Source organism: Taudactylus pleione, unplaced genomic scaffold (genome assembly GCF_031769625.1).
Source record: "Taudactylus pleione unplaced genomic scaffold, aTauple2 ptg000127l, whole genome shotgun sequence".
In the NCBI taxonomy this organism is placed as follows: Eukaryota; Metazoa; Chordata; class Amphibia; order Anura; family Myobatrachidae; genus Taudactylus; species Taudactylus pleione.
In genome coordinates, this window is record NW_028284529.1 from 22,377,533 (window position 1) to 22,397,201 (window position 19,669).

The 19,669-nt window shown below is 42.5% G+C and overlaps 1 protein-coding gene across 1 annotated transcript in view; it reads right to left on the reverse strand.

The window, feature by feature from the left end:
* The window catches only part of LOC148523863 (lysine-specific demethylase 4C-like), a 378,114-nt gene that overhangs the window by 150,378 nt on the left and 208,067 nt on the right, over positions 1 to 19,669 (reverse strand). Inside the window, exon 7 of the mRNA XM_088472582.1 lies at positions 7,428 to 7,603. Within this exon, the coding sequence (XP_088328708.1) occupies positions 7,428 to 7,603 (176 nt within the window). The remainder of the gene's footprint in view (positions 1 to 7,427; positions 7,604 to 19,669) is intronic.

Here is a 19,669-nt window from a genome sequence, read left to right on the forward strand (position 1 = left end):
ACAAGATGTAAACCATTGGTGAGCCTCAAAAACAGAAAGACCAGATTAGAGTTTGCCAAACAACATCTAAAACAGTCATTACAGTTCTGAAACAACATCCTATAGACAGATGAGACAAAGATCAACTTGCACCAGAGTGATGGGAAGAGAAGAGTATGGAGAAGGAAAGGAACTGCTCATGATCCAAAACATACCCCCTCATCAATGAAGCATGGTGGTAGTAGTGTCATGGCGTTGGCATGTATGGCTGCCAATGCAACTGGTTCCCTTGTATTTATTGATGATGTGACTGCTGACAGAATGAATTCTGAAGTATTTCGGGCAATATTATATGCTCATATTCAGTCAAATGCTTCAGAACTCATTGGACAGCGCTTCACAGTGTAGAGTGACTTCACGTCCATAGGGACATAATTTCGGCATCATAGTCTGTCCAATCCTGCAATACTACTGCACCGCCCTTATCGGTGGGTCTAATGACTAAATATGGATTTTCTTTTAAAGATTGTAACGCTCTTTTTTTTCTTCGGGAGATAAATTGTTATATACTCGAGGGGCCTTGTTGGCGATCATTTCTGTACTTCAACCACTAGCCATTTTTGTGGATAGTGAATTACAGCCACTAGTGTGTAACCATCCCACCTATCTCAGGGATACTGGACATCTGTTACAGTGTATTAGAGGTATTGATGGATTGGATAATATAATATTAGCCACTATGGATGTGAAGTCACTCTACACTGTGATCCCCCACCAGGAGGGCATAGGGTCATTAAGGGAAGCTCTAATGACTAGGTCCAATATGCATAGACCTACAGATTTTCTAGTAGAATTAGCTACACTTGTGTTATGCAATAACCACTTTCAATATAAGCATGGTTACTATATGCAAATTTCGGGGACTGCGATGGGTTCTAATTTAGCTCCATCATACGCTAATATATATATATAGCAAAATATGAACAAGAACATATTTCTAAATACGGCGATAAGATTAAATTCTACCGCCGTTTTATTGATGATATTTTTCTTCTTTGGCAAGACACAGCTGATTCTTTTGAACAAATGGTATCCAATCTTAATATGCTGGATTCACCGATCCGCTTTACATATGAATTAAGTATGAGTGAAATTCATTTTCTTGATGTCACTATTGGTGTCGTTGATGGCAAACTAACAACCTCTCTATATAGAAAGGCCACAGATAGGAATTTAGCTTTATTACCCACGAGCCAACACCCTACGGCATTGATGGACAGCTTACCATTGTCGCAATATCTACGAGTTATACATATCAACTCTGAAGCTGACAAGATGGAATTACAATTGGCTGAGAGGACTAGGAGATTCCTGGCATGAGGTTATAAAAAAGTTACCTTGTCTAAATGTCTACAGAAGGCAAGTGATACCGCTCTGGCCCAACACACTGGAGGGGCTATAATGCGTAAGAATAAACCACGTCTCATTTTTACTACTACGTTTGATGCCCAGGCTCAATCGACACAGAAATCCCTTAAGAAATTTTGGCCCATCATCACTAGTGACAAGACGCTACCGTTCCATAATATGGCACCACCGATGATGGCATATAAGAGGGGTCCAAATTTCAGACAAATTTTGATGAGACCATGCCTCTATCCTGGTAAACCTAATGTTGTCTCGGAAATCATGGTAAAAAGACCAGGTAGTGTCTCATGTGGTGGCTGTGTGACTTGCACCTCTATGATGGTTGGCCCGACCTTCCCACACCCGCATTCGGGACGGTTAATTCAAATCAAGTATAGATTACATTGCGCTCTTGACCATCTGATATACATTTTAATCTGTCCATGCGGCTTATATTATGTGGGCCTCACGGCCCGTAGGTTCCGCGATAGAATGGCCAACCATAGAGCCTCTATCAGAGCAGCATATGCTACGGGCAAAATCGACAAGCCGGTAGCCAGACATTTTTTTGAAAAGTCCCATCAATTGGCGACACTCAGGTGTAAGCTCATTGATTGGATTCCTCCAAAACCAGGGATAGATAGGCTCCTGTCGTTAAAAAAACGAGAAAGCTTTTGGATCCATGCACTGGACACAGTGATCCCTAGAGGTTTAAACGAACATAATCCTCTAGGTATTTTTCTCTGAAAATTTCCAACTTGAGGCATGTGTACTAAAGTTTTGTAAGCCACATCCTCTTAATATCTATATATTTTTGTGTAAAATTTCCCTTCACTCCACTTCTTATGTTCTTCATATTTATATAATAAATACATGTTTATTATATCGCATATTGATTTTGCCTCCATGAGTTAGACTATATTAACATTGTTGAATTATTTATGCCTGTAGTAATATTTGTTAGTCATAGTAGGCTCCTTAACAAATACTTAAAACATATACAATATATACTATAGTGCGCACACTATATCTCCCTCTGGTATTTATAATATTAGTAGAACACGCTATCAGCCATCCCTGCATACTACATTCTCTATTTTGACCACTTGCGGCGACCGTCTGCATGTGTGTCAGGCTGACACGCGGAAGTGTCAACCTTGTAACACTGACTTCCGGCTAGCGGGCTTAATAGCCGTGCAGCGCCATACAGCTGATATGCTGCTGACGCCGGCGGTACACGTGCCCACTCCACATCTAATCTGGCCATCTACCCTTTATCCTCACGCTGTTTATCAGTAAGGTAAGCAGTACTGTCACTGCATGCCAGTGTCCATACAAGTGCTCTGATTACTTCTTTTTGTCACTTTGCAGACATTGATGACTGTATATGAGCTATATACCGCCAGTGGGCTCTATATGCAAACTTGATGAGCCTCTAGGTAGATACCATTACCTATATATTACACTGTATACCGGTCACTTGTTAACAGTTCAGTAATTATTCATTTTGCACTTATTGTCTATCCACAGGAGTGTGGACATATTTGGAGCCCTATGCTAATTGGGGCAAATATGCAAATACTAACTATATGGAGGTATCTATCTATCTATCTATCCATATCCTTGCACATAGGGGCTGAATAGATTACCTGCACTGATACTTGGTGAAAAAGTTTTTTTGTCAGGTAACAGGTGTCTTTCTTTCAACACGGGTGTATATGTGATTTTAAGTATTTTGGAGCCTGCTAGACAAGTTATTGTGTTTCTTGTCATTTTCACAGAATTTTGTAATTTCATATTTGATGACTACTATCTGAAATTATGTCTATGATGTCCACTATTTGAAAAGGTCTTGAGAAAGGTTCACCTGGGAACCGAAACGTCGACCGCATTGCAAATTCTCTGTGACCAATATGATGTTCTGTAACAAGAATAAATTGTTTCTTCGCTTTCAAAAGGAGAGTGCATCCTTCCTTATTGGATATATTTTTTGGACTAATATATATATATATATATATATATATATATAGATATAGATATATATTTTATTTATTTTTTTCCCATAGACAAGAAAGCTTACAGTTTCACATGTCCCATTAAGGCTTCTTAAACATGATCTGAAATTTCACAAAACCTACTGAATTTGTGCCACTTGATCTTAAGAAATCAATGAAATTCCGATCTTTAAGGCTGACAACTTAATGGACCTGTTCCTTGCAGAATACAGATATGGTATGCCATCACACCCTGTGGTTATCTGCAGATTCCGCACTCTCACAGAGTGAGATTGCTGTCACTCACAAAATGGTGGAGCTGCTAATTCACAGAATTGTGTGCTCATTTGGAATACACACATTCAGTCTATGAGGTCTGAGCAGAAGATAGAGCTGCACAGATGAGCTAAGAGTGGAGTGGATGGTGGAAGAGAGAGAGTAGTGTGGATGGGGACAGATAGGCGAGGAGAGGGTGGGGGGGAGATTAAGCAGCACTGATGGGAAGAAGCCAAAGTGATGCAGATGGGTGGCAAACAGTGGTGGAACTCACTGGCACTGAGCATGCACCTGAGAAAATCAAATCAATAAGACACAGATGCATGGACGAATCAGTGAGATCCATCCATGCATCTGTTAAAAAATAAATGTGTATACTGAAAAAAAAAATTACGTGCCCTCACAGCACAACCAGCAGCAGGCTTTGGAGCCCCAGTGCTAGTTTTGCTAAATAAAGGGGACAAACGACGTAGGTGTCCCCTGTATTAAGCACAATCAGCACCAAACTAATCTGAGTCAGTCCTGGTTGACAAAATACAGGGGACAAATGACGTAGGGATCAAAAAAATTGGAATTCTTTCATAGACAACTCCCGAGGGGGGCATGGTGTTTAAGGGGCTATTGGAGGTACAGAACTGAAATTTGGCATGGGCGGGTTGAACTGTCGCTTGGTGCTGCATGTCACATTTCAGGGCAAAAACATAAAAAATTAGGATTTGGGAGTAATCTAAAGTTCCAACTGTCAGTTTATTTTGACACACTCAATTAGGACCACTTTTCTGCTGTTCTCTATAGAGGATTTTTGGGAAGGCATAAGTCAGGGTAGGAGGCGAATTTAGACTTGGGGTTTGTTTTATTAGGTAGCTATTGTTCCAGGGTAGGTGCTTTTGGGGTTCAGGTAAATTAGAAACTTACAGTTTTTAAACTATTACCTCACAAATGCGCCATTACACAGATAGGAAGCTTAAACTTGTTGCGCAGCCTCAGTTGGTGCCTTCAGCAGGGTGTGGCTTCAGTTGTGGCTTCACTTGGGTGCACAAAAGATGGCTGGCCAGTGTGGGCGGTAGCAGCGGTGGGATTCGGGAGAAGGAAGTGGGCGTTAGCTGCAGCTGGGATCCGGGGGGGGGGTAGCAGGCGTTGTAGGAAGACAGATGCAGACTCGGATCAGGGATATCCGTGATGTGTGTGTGATAAAAATAAACACAGATGCATGGACGGATCAGTGAGATCCGTCTGTGCTGCGGTGTTTAAAAAAACGAAAGTGTTCAAATAAAAAAATAAAAAAGGCGTGCCCCACCACTTCCCAAAGAACAACCAGCACTGGGCTTTGCAGACCCAGTACTGGATCTCCTAGCTCCGTGCATGCTGCATCTGTATGCTGCCGCAACCCGCAGCTCTCAAGGCCGACCACGCGCTCCCCCCGGTCCCGGCTGCAGCTAACGGCCACTTGTTTCCTCCATGTCCCACCGCCGCTACCAGCCGCACTGTTGGGGTCATTTGTACATTTTTACATGCTTTACTGTTTTTATTCATTTGATAAATAAGTCATAAAATGTTCTAATTATACATTACAACAGTGAAAGCACTAAGGGCATGATTTATAAAGACATTTCCATGGCCAAAGTAATTTTACATATTATATGAACATTTTAGTTGTAATGTAAGGACACTAACCCCTCATGTGATAATAAAGGAAAATATGGGGGGACAGCAAAGAATTGACACAACATTGTGATTTGAGGAATGTAAAATAACGTGATAGTCTGGTAAAAAAATATATATAATTGATAATATACACAATTGGAACGAGCATGAACACTTTCTATTCATGCCAGTGCTGATGATCTTGATGTGCCAACCACTATTTCTGAGATTCACAGAAGAAGCGCAGACACAAATATCAAAGGATTACTTGGGGACAGTTTAAAGAAAATTGGGACAGAACAGAATCACAGTAACCCATTAAGCTAAAGAGGTGAGTACAAATACCTCCTCTTCCTATATCTCTACTCATTTTCCTTATTAAACAGTCCTATAAAGTATTTAAATATATTTTATATGAACTAATTCTTCCTCCGCACCTGCACAGTATATAGGTGTATGCTACATAATGCAATGGTGGTGCTTAAAACCCAGGGAGGAAGCAGAAAGATATGGCCAATTTTTTTATTCCTCTCTTCACAAGTCTATTTCTATGTTGTAATACCATCCTAATGTGGCGTCATCATTGCTGGCGACACTGAATCTGTTTTAAAACACATTATGAGGAAACAGACTTCTGCAGCCAGGGAAGTTCTCGTCTTGTCACTGAAAGTACAACTGTAAACATGATGATTACCATCATGTTTACAATTGAACTGTGAGCCCATCTACAATTCTTCAAGTACTATTGTTGACATAATGCAGTCTGCATCCCGGGGTACCCGTTCTGCTTGTCGACGTTGTGATTGTCGATAAAGACATATGTATCCCTGAAGCGCTGATTCCAAGTTGGGAGCAAAGCAAAAAAGAGCAAGTAACTTTACACCTTGGCAAATCCATGTTGCACTGCAGGTGGGGCAGATTTAAAATGTGCCGAGATTTAGATTGGGAAGGGACATGCCCTAGCTCATATCTACATTGCAGTGTAAAAATAAAGAAATCCAGCATTTGTGGGCTACATGCAGCAGCAGCCAGTATTTACCATGCATGCATAATAAATGTATTTTAAGTTGGGTTATGGGAGCCGGGTGGTCGGGATGTCTGGGGTCAGAATATCGACAATGGCATCCTGACAGTCAGAATCCCAACGCTGAAGGTAAGTAGCCAAACCCCTCACCCTCCCCATAACCCACCTTTACAGCAGCCTAACCCTAACCACCCCCCTAGTGCCTAATTCTCCTCACTTACCGTCAGGATGCAGATGGTCGGGATTCTGGAGCCGAATTCAGATTGCTGTCGGTATTCTGTGCACCCCCTTACATGGCAATATGGTTTGTTCCAGAAACAATGTTACTTGATTATTTTGCTTTGTTCCCAACTCACAATCATCCCAATTGTCTTGCTATGATATTGCTTTTAAATGCGGCATAAATAGGTGGCATCTATTTTCTGATAGCATTGTTTATATGTATTCCGAAGATTATGTATATATTTTACAATAAATCTGTAAATGCAGGTAGTTATTTTAGTGTTAATAGTAGATGCTATGAGCTTTTACTCTGGGCAATAAAGAACGGTTATTATTTAGTTGACCTGGCAGAATTTCCTTACTCTAAATTTAGTATGTGATTAATTTAAATCTGTACTATTACCTACTAACTATATTTAAGTAACTATATTTGCTCCTTCCCCTAGCTGAGGCTGCTTAATGTAGCCATTTTCCTCAGACTCTGCAGTAAGGTTGAGAATGGAGATTGAGAATGGGAGAACCAGAAGCCACGGTCTCTTGATTGTGTCTTATAAATAGTTATTGCACTAAAACTGCAGCATGAAAGGCTCCAGCAATGAGAAGGAGCATGTTACTAATATGTGCATGTGTTAAAATGTCATGGTCTATGAACAACTAATGGATGAGGTTTAAGCCTTAGGGTGATACAAGTTTAGTGCATACAAGATACAGAAGTAAATCGGAACCTGCAACTAGAAGACGACTACCAGAGTTAACTATTAGAAAGCAAAATATACTACTTATATTTTCAGCTGTTTATTTATAAGCATTTAAATGATTTGGAGTTATGGATTAAATGAAAAGGTCTTATTTTTATAGACTTATTTTCATATAAAGCTTACCTTGTAGTAGGGCAAAAAGAGACTGCAAATGGCACAATATGGCTTGACTTTCGAGACCAAATCATTATACTCTCTTTCAGCTGTAAAACTCTGCACCTTGGTCTGCCAGAGATGAAGAAGAGGTTTTGCCCAAAGCTCTGTTTCTTCAGTTGTTTCACCAGCACATTCTGGATATTCTGTGTGGCCCAAAAAGATGACGTTACAACATATACTTCTAGACGATAACCTTTGGTTTTCATTAATGATACATATTCCATTTCTTCAATATGACATCTGAAACTAGACAACTCATCCAACAATATAATTTAGTATGGATCTTTGAAAGCTGCAAATTTCACAAACATAAAATACATATAAATGTTTAGGCATTACTGAGTAAGTTAGTATGACCAGTAAATCTGTCTGCCTAAGTTATCCACTAAGCCGTTAACTAAAAAAACTATCCACAAAACACTCATATTTATAGACTGTGGATGTTATTACTATAATGCATCTTGTGTATTACAGGAGAATATAGTAATGTAGTATATGTGCAGGGTGTTAAGACTAAAGTTATCCTTTACTTGGTGCTATTACATTCTGCATAGCTGTACAAACAAAGAACTTTATTTAGGTAGACTGCTGCAGCAAAGCCTGCTTCATTTTCTTACACACATACCATGGTCTATTTAATAAGCAGACAATTAATCTACCATAAAGTTTTCTACTCTCGGAAATGTCTGAGGGTCTCTGAAACTTCGAGGAGCTATGCCTGACTTATGGGAGAGTAGACTATGGGGCATATGTACAAAGAATCGCTGAAGTCCAGCAATGTTTTGCAATATACACTGCAGTGGGGATAATCATTTTTCGCATGATTATACCCGCTATGTACTAAATATAACTTGCAGGACAACGATAGCTATAACCACTATATCCCGGGAGTATCGAAGGAGTCTTTCACATTTTTTAAAGACTCCGCCTGGGAAACTGACACTGTGCTAGTTTACAGTGTGTTCGTTTACAGAGGGATCTTAAAATTCTCTGAAAATGCCTCCTTAAGCATAAAGTGGTTTATGACATATGTATACATATATGTCAGAATACAGTCTCCACTGATAATAATGGGGACAGCGGTCTGCAGCAATAGTTAGCCTTTTGCAGGCGATTTCTGTGAGATCTCCTCCATTAGGATGTTTTTATACAGTTTCTGCATAATTTTATGAAAAAACCTGCTTGAAAAATGGGCTCCTATGTCCCTTATTTGACAAATTAATTTGGGAAGTGCACAATATGATTGCTATTCCCTGTGCATCACAATACTCTGGCCCCAACTACAGCTGCTGCAAACTGCGTCATTGAGCAGTGAGGAGAAGGTCCACAATTCACTGTGCATTACCTGCACCTCCCAGCTGCTATCTGTAACCTCCCGGAGAGTTTAAGTAAAATATTGCAAATGGTATGACTTACATATTTGTCTTTGGACTGTGGGAGACAGCATGAGCACCTGAGAAAACCCATAAAAAACATGTATTGGAATAAGTGCTATGCCAACAGTGCTTTGGTCGGAGTCAAACAAGGCAGAAATGCTAACTAAATATAATACTGTGTAGCAACAATGTCCGATATAAGCCAAATTGGCAGTGGACTACTGGAGCTAGACATTAAATGAATCTTAGAAATAAGCTAACACACAGAAGGACAGACAATGGAAGATCTCTACTTGATGACAGACAAGGAAGAGACCCTACAAATAAACAGCACATGACAAAGGTGTTAAGAGCATGTACACTGTCATCGGTCTTATTAGGACTATAATCCCTGCTTCCGTGGTAAAAAAGGAAGGACTTTCTGGGTTTGACAGCCAAGTGCTGTCAGGAGGTGGCTCTATTATAGGTTATGATATACAATGACGTGGGAACCGCACTGTAGACAGAGAACATAGCAGCTCTTTGTTGCAGAAAGTGTTGGAATTGTACTGTATACTGATGCTATGGAAGTAGCAATGTATACTGTAAACACAGCAGTCAGAAGTGGCACCATTCTCGTATACTGTGGGTTTGATATCACAATGTATTCACACCTGTATTTCCATGCAATCATGAAACAAGCAGGCAAAAACATTTGATTGTTGTGTCGATTCAATTGACTGACTAGGAAATAGGGAACATGCTACATTGGAGCATAACAATACACTAGAGATGAGTGGTTCGGTTCTACTTTGATCTTTGTGCCAAATTAGCACAAGTTCAGATTTATTATTGGCTATCCAAAACACGAGAGCCGGAAACCAATAAGATGCTGATTTTCAGATCTGACCATATCAGAACATACTTGCCTACCCTCCCGGAAGGCTCACGATTTGTAGGGTAACCCCCCGCACCCCTGGCCACTAGTGAAGTGGGCAGAATGGGAAGAATATTCCCAGGATCGGCGGCTCTGTGCATTGGGGGCAGGGCTTAATGATGCTTTTCTATGAGAATCGCTTAATGTAGCCCCGTCCCTGTTTTAATTATCCGGTGTTCGTAGCGAATTCTTGCAAGGGGCGGAGCTTAATGACGCAAGCTGGACGGTCCGCCCCCCAACTCTGCCCACCTGTTTCTCCTGGGGAGGAGAATTTATAAGTTGGCAAGCATGTATCAGAGTAGAACCGAACCGCTCACCTCTACAAAGTACTCTCAATGCAGAGAGAAATTGTGTCATAAAAGCCATATTGTTCATTCAATTTCACAGCATTTTTTATCCTGTTCTCATGCATCAAAAACACCAGGAAACAGGATTTAAATCACATAGGTATGAATTCAGACATACTGTAATCCAATGAATAGAAGCTGCACTGCATGAAAATAATGACTGACACTCCTATTTTATATATATATATATATATATATATATATATATTCTTCATTAAGCTTTCACATGCAATGCAGCCTACAATAAAGCAAGGCAAGGAGGACCCTCCTCCCATGGCAAACCACATGCACCGCAGCACCAATATTCTATTCAAATATGTATTAAGGACTAAATTTAATGTACAATTATGTATAGCCTGTCTGCCTCTCCCAACTGTTAAACTACAAGTTTGGATATTAGATAAAGATGCTGTACCACTGTGTTCCCACAGAATGGTTTAAAATTATTTTAAAAAAATGTAGTTTCTAAAAATATTGATGAGTAGTGTAACACTAACTTCAGTATAGTATTCATCAACAAATCCCCCTTGAGCCACACATTTCTGGCCATCTACTAATCATTTTTCCTATTCACCACCTTTCCAAGCCTGACCAAAGGATTCACAGTCTCTGCTAACTTGCTTACCAATCTGAAAATCAGTTTCAAAAGCAAATGTGTGTACTGTCAGTGCTTTCTGCCCTAACCCAGCAGATTGAGAGATAAAAACAACAAAAATACAAGTAGGAACAGCTGAATGAAGTCTGGGCCTGATTCAGAGATGTACGCAATGCTTATATTTATGTAGATCGCGGGATTGTTAGCCATTGTGCATGCATGTAAGCTGCACTGCGCACACGCAGTAATTGATTTGGGATTACACTTGCACAGGGGAATCACTTGCAAATTGAGTGACCGGCATGTCGGACCATTTAAACACTGTTTCCTGGGCATCCATAAATTAGCCACTGTGTCCTTGCTAGCAGCAGGAGAGCCCTCTGGATGTCTGGAGAGCGTCTATGTCTGCGGCATCTTAAACTTAAGGTGCTCACACACATACCGATGTGCACACAACTGATGTGTACGATTTCCATTGAAACTCTCCCCGGCAGCTCTGCACACAATTTGGTGTCCAATTTTCATACGATCTTTCCTGCATGCAGACTTTTCACTGTGTATTGTATCCTAGATTGCCAGATCTGCCCTACAGCACGGTAGATCTGCAAATGTGATGTGCGACCAGCGGGGATGCGCATCACATTGTGATCGTGAGTGGGGACTCACAATTTACTCACGATTTTGGCATATTTTACACAATCTGTCGTTCCAATGCATCGGAATCGGCCAGATCGGGTAAAATATCGCTGTGTGTGTGGGCACCTTTACTCAGAAGCTAGTGGCCGTCTGTTCTGCATTTGATGTTTCCGGTTTTGTGCAGGAGCATTGGATGCGAGATGCTTTCAGTGGGCGTCTGTAAGCACTGGAGGGCGAGTGGGTCATTGGCATATTTTTTCAGCTGCACTCTGTGGGAAATTGCAGCTACGATTGCATTAGCGTTCATCTCTGAATCGGGATGTAGTCAGGATCTCTAAATCCGGCACTCTGTGAACATACAGGAGGTTTTTGTTTTTTTGCTTCTGTGCTTCAATTATTTCTGCTATTTCTTTTATTTTTAATCTAGATCATCTTTGTCTTTTTATTTAATGTGTTTTTTTTTATAATGTCCATCATAGGATTAAACACTTTTTTCTCTAATTAGTCAAAAGTTATGGAAAACTATTACATTTCTGTTGATGTGGTCAATATCTTTGCTTATTTTCCCTTGCATAACAAAGGTGTGTAGGAAAGTGAGCGTAGATTGGCTACCGTACGAAATGCCAATTTGCCCCCTTCTTGTCTGATGAAGTGAGTAGTCTCAAGTAACAAATTACAAGCAGTTATAATCTGCAAAATACGACTGACTACCAGAATGAATGTTTCCAAATGGCCATTTCCGAATTGCAGATTGAATTTAAACTCCATCTTCTATGAATTTGTTACTTCTGCTTTATTGTGAAAGTATTAAATGTAATGTTTTATACACAAGCTAGCAATAGTACACTATATAAATGTTCTTTTTTTATACAAATAATAAGCTCTGTATACTGACTGAAGAGTGCTGTGAATTTTAATTTTGGCACTTAACATGGGGCAACTAAGGAAATTACATTGATGCTAAAGCACTGAAACTAATCTTTTAATTGCTCTGGGCCCAAATCATAGTGCAGTCTATATATTTATTTTTTAGGGTTTTTTTTATACAACCGCTGAGTGAATCTAGAAGGAGATCTGGGGGACATGTTGGAGTGATTTTATAACATGCACATACAAAATGACCTTAACATTTACTTTTATTCTCTGCACACATTTATCACTAGAAAGGAAATATCTAAAAAATAATTTTTTTATCTCATTTAGTTTGGGATTTAAAAGGGTCAGAAAATGATGGCAATTGTGAACATACAAAAACAATTTTTTTTCTAAGACTGGTATTGAGAGATTTAAATGGAAAAAAATCAGAATATTAAGTTTCATTAAGATGTGTCCACATACATCTATCCTCTGCACGCTACAAATCGTTTTACACACGTGTACAACGCGTCAGCGTCCTGTGCCTCGGTAGCGCCGAGGGTCTTTCCGTGCAACACAGCAGCTGACACTATAACGTAGTGCTTCACATGCAGATACACCTACAGTTGCACACAGAATATAGGCATGCTGCATATCATTGTAATCAGCAGAAGCTGAATAAGACGCACTGGAAGGTAAAAAGTCACATGAAAATACGCTCGGCGCTACAGAGTCACACCACAGCATGGCACGACTAGAAAGGCTGTTTAACGTGCAAGGAGGCTAGATGTGTCACATCTGTATATTACCATTTGATTAGGTTTAAATAAGTCAACATTTCAAGGTAACAGACTGAAACATTTAAGAACAAATTTTTGGAGAAACATTTGGCTTACAATTTTCAAAAAACTGTCTATTCCTTGATGTTTTAATATTATCTACACCAAATTTAAAGTTGGGATCTCTGTGGGAATATATATTTTTAGGCATTTTTGTTGTTTGACTGTAAAAGTCTAAGTTATTTATATTTGCCTATAATAAACTTAGAACTTAAAACCAATCTACATAAAATGGCTAAGTGTGTGGTTTTTTTTATTGAAATTGTAATAAAGTAAACTAAAATCAAAAGGTATTTTTTCTCTCTAATTACTAAAGATAAATAATTTTTGAATTCTTGCTTCAACAATAATCCAACTTTCCAGAACAGCAACCATCCTGGTCAGTGCCGTAGCTAGGCATTTTGGTGCCCTGTGCCAGAAACAGCATTGGTTCCCCCCCCCCCCCCATATTTGAAATAGGGATAGTGCGCAGCGTAGGCATGCAGTAAAAATAAAGGTGGGCGTGGCCTCACTGGAATGGGATGTGACCACACAAAAGTACCAGTTAACATTAAACCGCATATGTCCGTTATTCACATTACATCACACAAGTAGTACCCCAAACCTCTTTATGAATGTTACACCACAGTAGAGCCCCTTATACACATTATACCACACAGTAGTGCCCCAAACCCCTTTATGCATGTTACGCCTTACAGTAATACCCCTTATACATGTTACGCAACACAGTAGAGCCCCTTAAAAACATTATACCACACAGTAGTACCCCTTATACACATTATACCATACAGTAGTGGCCCTTATACACATTATACCATACAGTAGTGGCCCTTATACACATTGTCACACAGTAGTGCCCCTTATACACATTATACCACACAGTAGTGGCCCTTATACACATTGTCACACAGTAGTGCCCCTTATACACATTATGCCACACAGACACCTTATACACATTATGGTGTACAGTAGTGCCGCTTATACATGTTATACCACCCAATCACAGCCCACACTCTTACTGCCCCACTTATAGTTATCACTGTCCCCAATCACAGCCCACACTCTTACTGCCCCACTTATAGTTATCACTGTCCCCAATCACAGCCCACACTCTCACCACCCCCACTTATAGCTATCACTGCCCTCAATCACAGCCCACACTGCCCCCACCTCCCAGCTAACTGCCCTCCTCACACAGCCTTCACTCATAGCTAACAGCCCTCCTCACACAGCCCCCACTCATTGCTCACTTCCCTCCTCACACAGCCCCCACTCATAGCTCACTGTCCTCCTCACACAGGCCCCACTCATAGCTACTGCCCTCCTCACACAGCCCCCACTCATAGCTCACTGCCCTCCTCACACAGCCACCACTCATAGCTAACTGCACTCCTCACACAGTCCCCACTCATAGCCCACAGCCCTCCTCACACAGCCCCATCACATCTACACACTGCTCCCCTCAAAGAGCACCTCCCTCACCTGCCCCCCTACTGGACACACTGCCCAAACATCCCCCCTCTCTTACCCACGCTATGCAACCCATATCTCTCTTCCTCACAGCCAGCCCAGCGCTGCCTGCTGGCTGTGACAACTCCACATGGTGAGCGAGGCACTGACCGCACCGTCCTCCCTGTGGCCCCAGGGCTGGATTAAAGCTAGAGGGGGCCCGGGGCACTTCAGAAAGAGATGCCCCTATTTAAGAGGTAGGCAGATGATGTGTATATGTGTGTGTGTGTGTGTGTGTGTGTGTGTGTGTGTGTGTGTGTGTGTGTGTGTGTGTGTGTGTGTGTGTGTGTGTGTGTGTGTGTATTTTTTTACAATACATTATATTAGGGATGAGCGGGTTCGGATTTCTGAAATCCGAACCCCCCCAATCCGAGTCATATCAGAGTCAGGCTCGACTTTTCCCGCCTGACTCGGATCTGAAATCGAGGCAAAACGTCATCATCCCGCCTTCCGGATCTCACGGGTTTTAGATTCTATAAAAGGTCCCCGCGTCAGCGCCATTTCTCACTCCGGCTGTGGACAGTGAAGAGGGTGGCTCAGCTGTGTTGTGCTGCTGTTGTCCATAGGGGCTGTGACCACTCAGTCCATAGGGGCTGACTGGGCTGTGTTGTGCTGCTGATGTCCATAGGGGCTGGCTGAGCTGTGTTGTGCTGCTGTCATAGGGGCTGGCTGGGCTGTGTTGTGCAGTCAGTTGTCCATAGGGGCTGTGTCCACTCCAAAGTCTATAGGCGCTGGCTGGACTCTGTTGTGCAGTGTCCCATAAAGGCTGTAGTCCTAGAGGGGTGCTGTAGTGTTGTCCAGGGGGTGATCTGTGCATCAGGGGTGCTCCTCCAAAGTGCACTCCAAAAAAAAAATTATATTTTTTTTCTGTGTTTGTGAATTGTGTGCGCAGTAGCCGCACGTGCATCAACAAAGTAACGCCAAGCGTGCGCCTATGTCATAAGTAAAGGGCCAGCTGGCTTGTCCCTTAAAGGGGGCTGTAACCCCCAAAGTGCACTCCAAACAAAATAAAAAATTAATTTCTGTGTTTGTGAATTGTGTGCACTGTGGTTGCACGTGCATCAACGAAGGAGCAGCGCCAAGCGTGCGCCTGTGTCATAAGTAAAGGGCCGGTTGGCTCATCCGTTAAAGGGTGGTGTAACCCACAAAGTGCACTCCAACAAAAAAATCCATATTCTTGTTTGTGAATTGTCTGCACTGTACGTGCATCCTCAAAGCAGCAGTGCATCTGTCTGTTAAAGGGTGGTGTAACCCTCAAAGTGCACTCCACAAAAAATAAAAAATTCTTCTTTTATTCTGTGTGAATTGTGTGCACTGTAGCTGCACGTGCATCAACAAAGGAGCAGCGCCAAGCGTGCGCCAGTGTCCCATAAGTAAAGAGCCGGCTGGCTCATTGCTTAAAGGGTCGTGTAACCCACAAAGTGCACTAGTATCCAACAAAAATTAAAAAAAAATGTCTGTGTTTGTGTGCGCCTTAGCCGCACGTATATATCAATATAACATAAATGGAGGACCAAACTTTCTCTGATAAAAATAAAATAAATAGGGAAAGATCAAGAACCACTTCCTCCTAGTGCTGAAGCTGCTGCCACTAGTCATGTCATAGACGATAACATGCCATCAACGTCGTCTGCCAAGGCCTATGCCCAATGTCATAGTAGAGGGCATATACAATCCCAAATGACAAAGTGCAGGAAAATGAATTAAAAAAAAAACATTTAAATCATCTGAGGAGAAACGTAAACTTGCCAATATGCCATTTACGACACGGAGTGGCAAGGAACGGCTAAGGTCTTTCCCTATGTTCATGACTAGTGGTTCAGCTTCACATGACGATGGAAGCCCTCATCCCGCTAAAAAAATCAAACGAGTTAAGCTGGCAAAAGCACAGCGAAGAACTGTGCGTTCTAAGAAGATATCACAAATCCCCAAGGAGAGTCCAAGTGTGGTGGCAGTTGCGATGCCTGACCTTCCCAGCACTTGATGGGAAGAGGTGGCTCTTTCCACTATTTGCACACCCTCTGCAAGTGCTGAAAGGAGCACCCACAGTCCACTTGCTGATATGCAAATTGAAGATGTCACTGTTGAAGTACAACAGGATGAGGATACTGGTGTAGATGGCGCTGAGGAGGAAGTTGGCGAGGAGGATTCTGTGGTTTGTTTAAATCAGGCTTCGGGGGAGACAGTTGTTGTCCATGGGATGAAAAAGCCCATCACGGTCATGCCTATTCCACCTCTTTGGTCTGGCAATATTTCTATCCAAATCCGGACAACAACTGTCTTGCCATATGTACCATATGTAAAGGTGAAATAAGTAGGGGTAGGGATGTTAACCACCTAGGAACATCCTCCCTTATACGTCACCTGCAGCACGTTCATAAAAAGTTACTGTCAAGTTCAGAAACTTTGGCTAAGACCGTAAGCAGTCCAGGGACACCTAAATCCCTTCGTCCTGTTGTATCCAAGCGCCTGCAAAACACACGGTCAACTCCCTCCTCGTCAATTTCCTCCTTAGTCAGGATCGGAAGTAGTCCTGCAGGCTATGTCACTGGCATCACTGATTCTCCTATCCGGGATTCCTCCAGAGGATCCTGCAATGCTACGCCTACTGCTGCTGCTGCTGCTGTTGCTGCTGGGAGTCGTTCATCATCCCAGAGAGAAAGTAGGAACACCACTACTTTTACTAAACAATTGACCCTCCAACAGTCCTTAGCGATGAGGATGAAGTACGACAGCAGTCATCCTGAAGCAAAACGTATAACTGAGGCCTTGACTGCTATGTTGGTGTTAGACGTGCGTCCGGTATCCGCCATTAGCCATTAGTGCAGTGGGATTTAGACAATTGATGTAGGTAGTGTGTCCCCGGTTCCAAATCCTGTCTAGATTCCACTTCACTAGGCAGGCGATACCGAGACTGTTCAGACACTGCCAGCTTGAGTCAGGTCATTCCCCTAATCAGGCTTTTGCAGAAGCAGCTGGAGAAAGTGGAGGAGGAGCTAAGACGGAGCGATTCCGCTCGGCATGTGGGACTTGTGGATGAAGCCCTTCATTCGCTTTGCCAGGATTCCAGGTCAATCTGTTGAAATCAGACCACTACATTTTGGCCACCGTGCTCGATCCTAGGTTTAAAGCCTATGTGGTGTCTCTCTTTCCGGCCGACACAAGCCTGCAGAGGTGAAAAGACCTGCTGGTGAAAACACTGTCAGCTGAAGCGGAACGTGACACGTCAACAGCTCATTCTTCATTTTCTCCCGCAACTGGGGCTGCCAGGAAATAACTTAGGTATCCTAAGCAACCCGCTGGCGGTGATGCAGGGCAGGCAGGACCAAGTTTGGACATCTGGTCCAGACTGAAGGACCTGGCAACAATTTCTGACATGTCTACTGTCACTGCATATGATACTGTCACCATTGACAGAATGGTGGAGGATTACATCGGTGACAGCATCCAAGTAGGCATGTCAGACAATCCATACCTGTACTGGCAGGAAAAAGAGGCAATTTGGAGGCCCCTGTACAAACTGGCTCTATTTTACCTGAGTTGCCCCCCCTCCAGTGTGTACTCTGAAAGAGTGTTTAGTGCAGCCGGGAACCTTGTCAGCGAAAGGCGTAGGAGGTTGCTTCCACAAAATGTGGAGAAGATGATGTTCATAAAAATGAATTATCAACTCTTCCAGGGAGACCAGCCTCCAGAACCTACAGAGGGACCTGTGGTGGTGGATTCCAGCGGGGACGAATTAGTACTCTGTGAGAATGAGGATGTACACAACTCTGAAGAGGGTGAGGAATCGGTGGATGAGGAGGATGAGGACGACATCTTGCCTCTGTAGAGCCAGTTTATACAGGGACAGATTAATTGCCAGCTTGTTTTGTGGGGGCCCAAACGAACCAATCATTTCAGCCACAGTCGTGTGGCAGACCCTGGCGCTGAAATGATTGGTTTGTTAAAGTGTGCATGTCCTGTTTATACAACATAAGGGTGGGTGGGAGGGCCCAAGGACAATTCCATTTTGCACCTCTTTTTTTTTCTTGCATTATGTACTGTTTGGGGCCTAGTTTTTCAAACTGCCATCCTGTCTGCCACAGCAGTGTCACTCCTAGATGGGCCACGTGTTTGTGCCGCCCACTCGTGTCGCTTAGCATAGTCATCCAGCTACCTCGGTGCAACCTTTTGGACATAAAAACACTATTGTGAGGTGTTCAGAATAGACTGGAAATGAGTGGAAATTAAGGTTATTGAGGTTAATAATAGCATAGGAGCAGAAAAACCCACAAATTCTGTGATTTTAGCAGTTTTTATGCTTTTTTAAAAAAAAATACAGATCCAAAACACAAAACCCAGAACCCAAAACACGGAAGGGTGGTTTTGTCAAAACCAATCCAGATCCAAAACATGAAGATCGATCCAGATCCAAAACACGAAAAGTGGCCGATGCACACCCCTACATTATGTGTGTGTGGCTGCATGTTACAGTTACTTACCGCTGAGTTCATCTGCTACATTCCGCCGATCTCCTCTCCTGGACAGTTGCTTCTTTAAGTCCAAGCCTCCAGATCTGCAGAAATGTAAAAGTGTGAATCCTACCACCATGTAAAGTGGGGCCAACCACAGGCTGTGTATAAGTGTGTTATATACGTACAGCATCAATACTCTGCCTTATCTACTCCCAGATGCTATTACTGTACCCCTCACCTCACATAGAGGGCCTGATTCAGAGGTGGGCACTAGTAACACAAGCGCCCAATGTTTCACTTCTGTGCATGTGTCAGAAACGCACTGCTCATTCGTCCCAATGGTTATTGCAGAGGACGCATATTGGAACTGCATGGAAATCCATGTAATTTCAATAGGCATTCCTGGGCGGTGACTACGGGGGTGGCTAATGGCGGTGGGCGTGTCAGTGTTAGGAACTGCATCGAAAGACGCAGTTCCACTGGCAGCCATGATCTGACGGACCTTCTGTCAGATGGTGCAGCCGATGTTTGATCGGTGGTTCATCTTTGTGCGCACATTGACAGATTTGTGCCGTGGCTGGTGGGCGACTCAAAAGGATGCCCACTATCTGCAGCATTAGCATAAAGATGCAGTGGTGGCTGCTACTGCAGATCCATCCACCTCTGAATCAGGTGCATTATT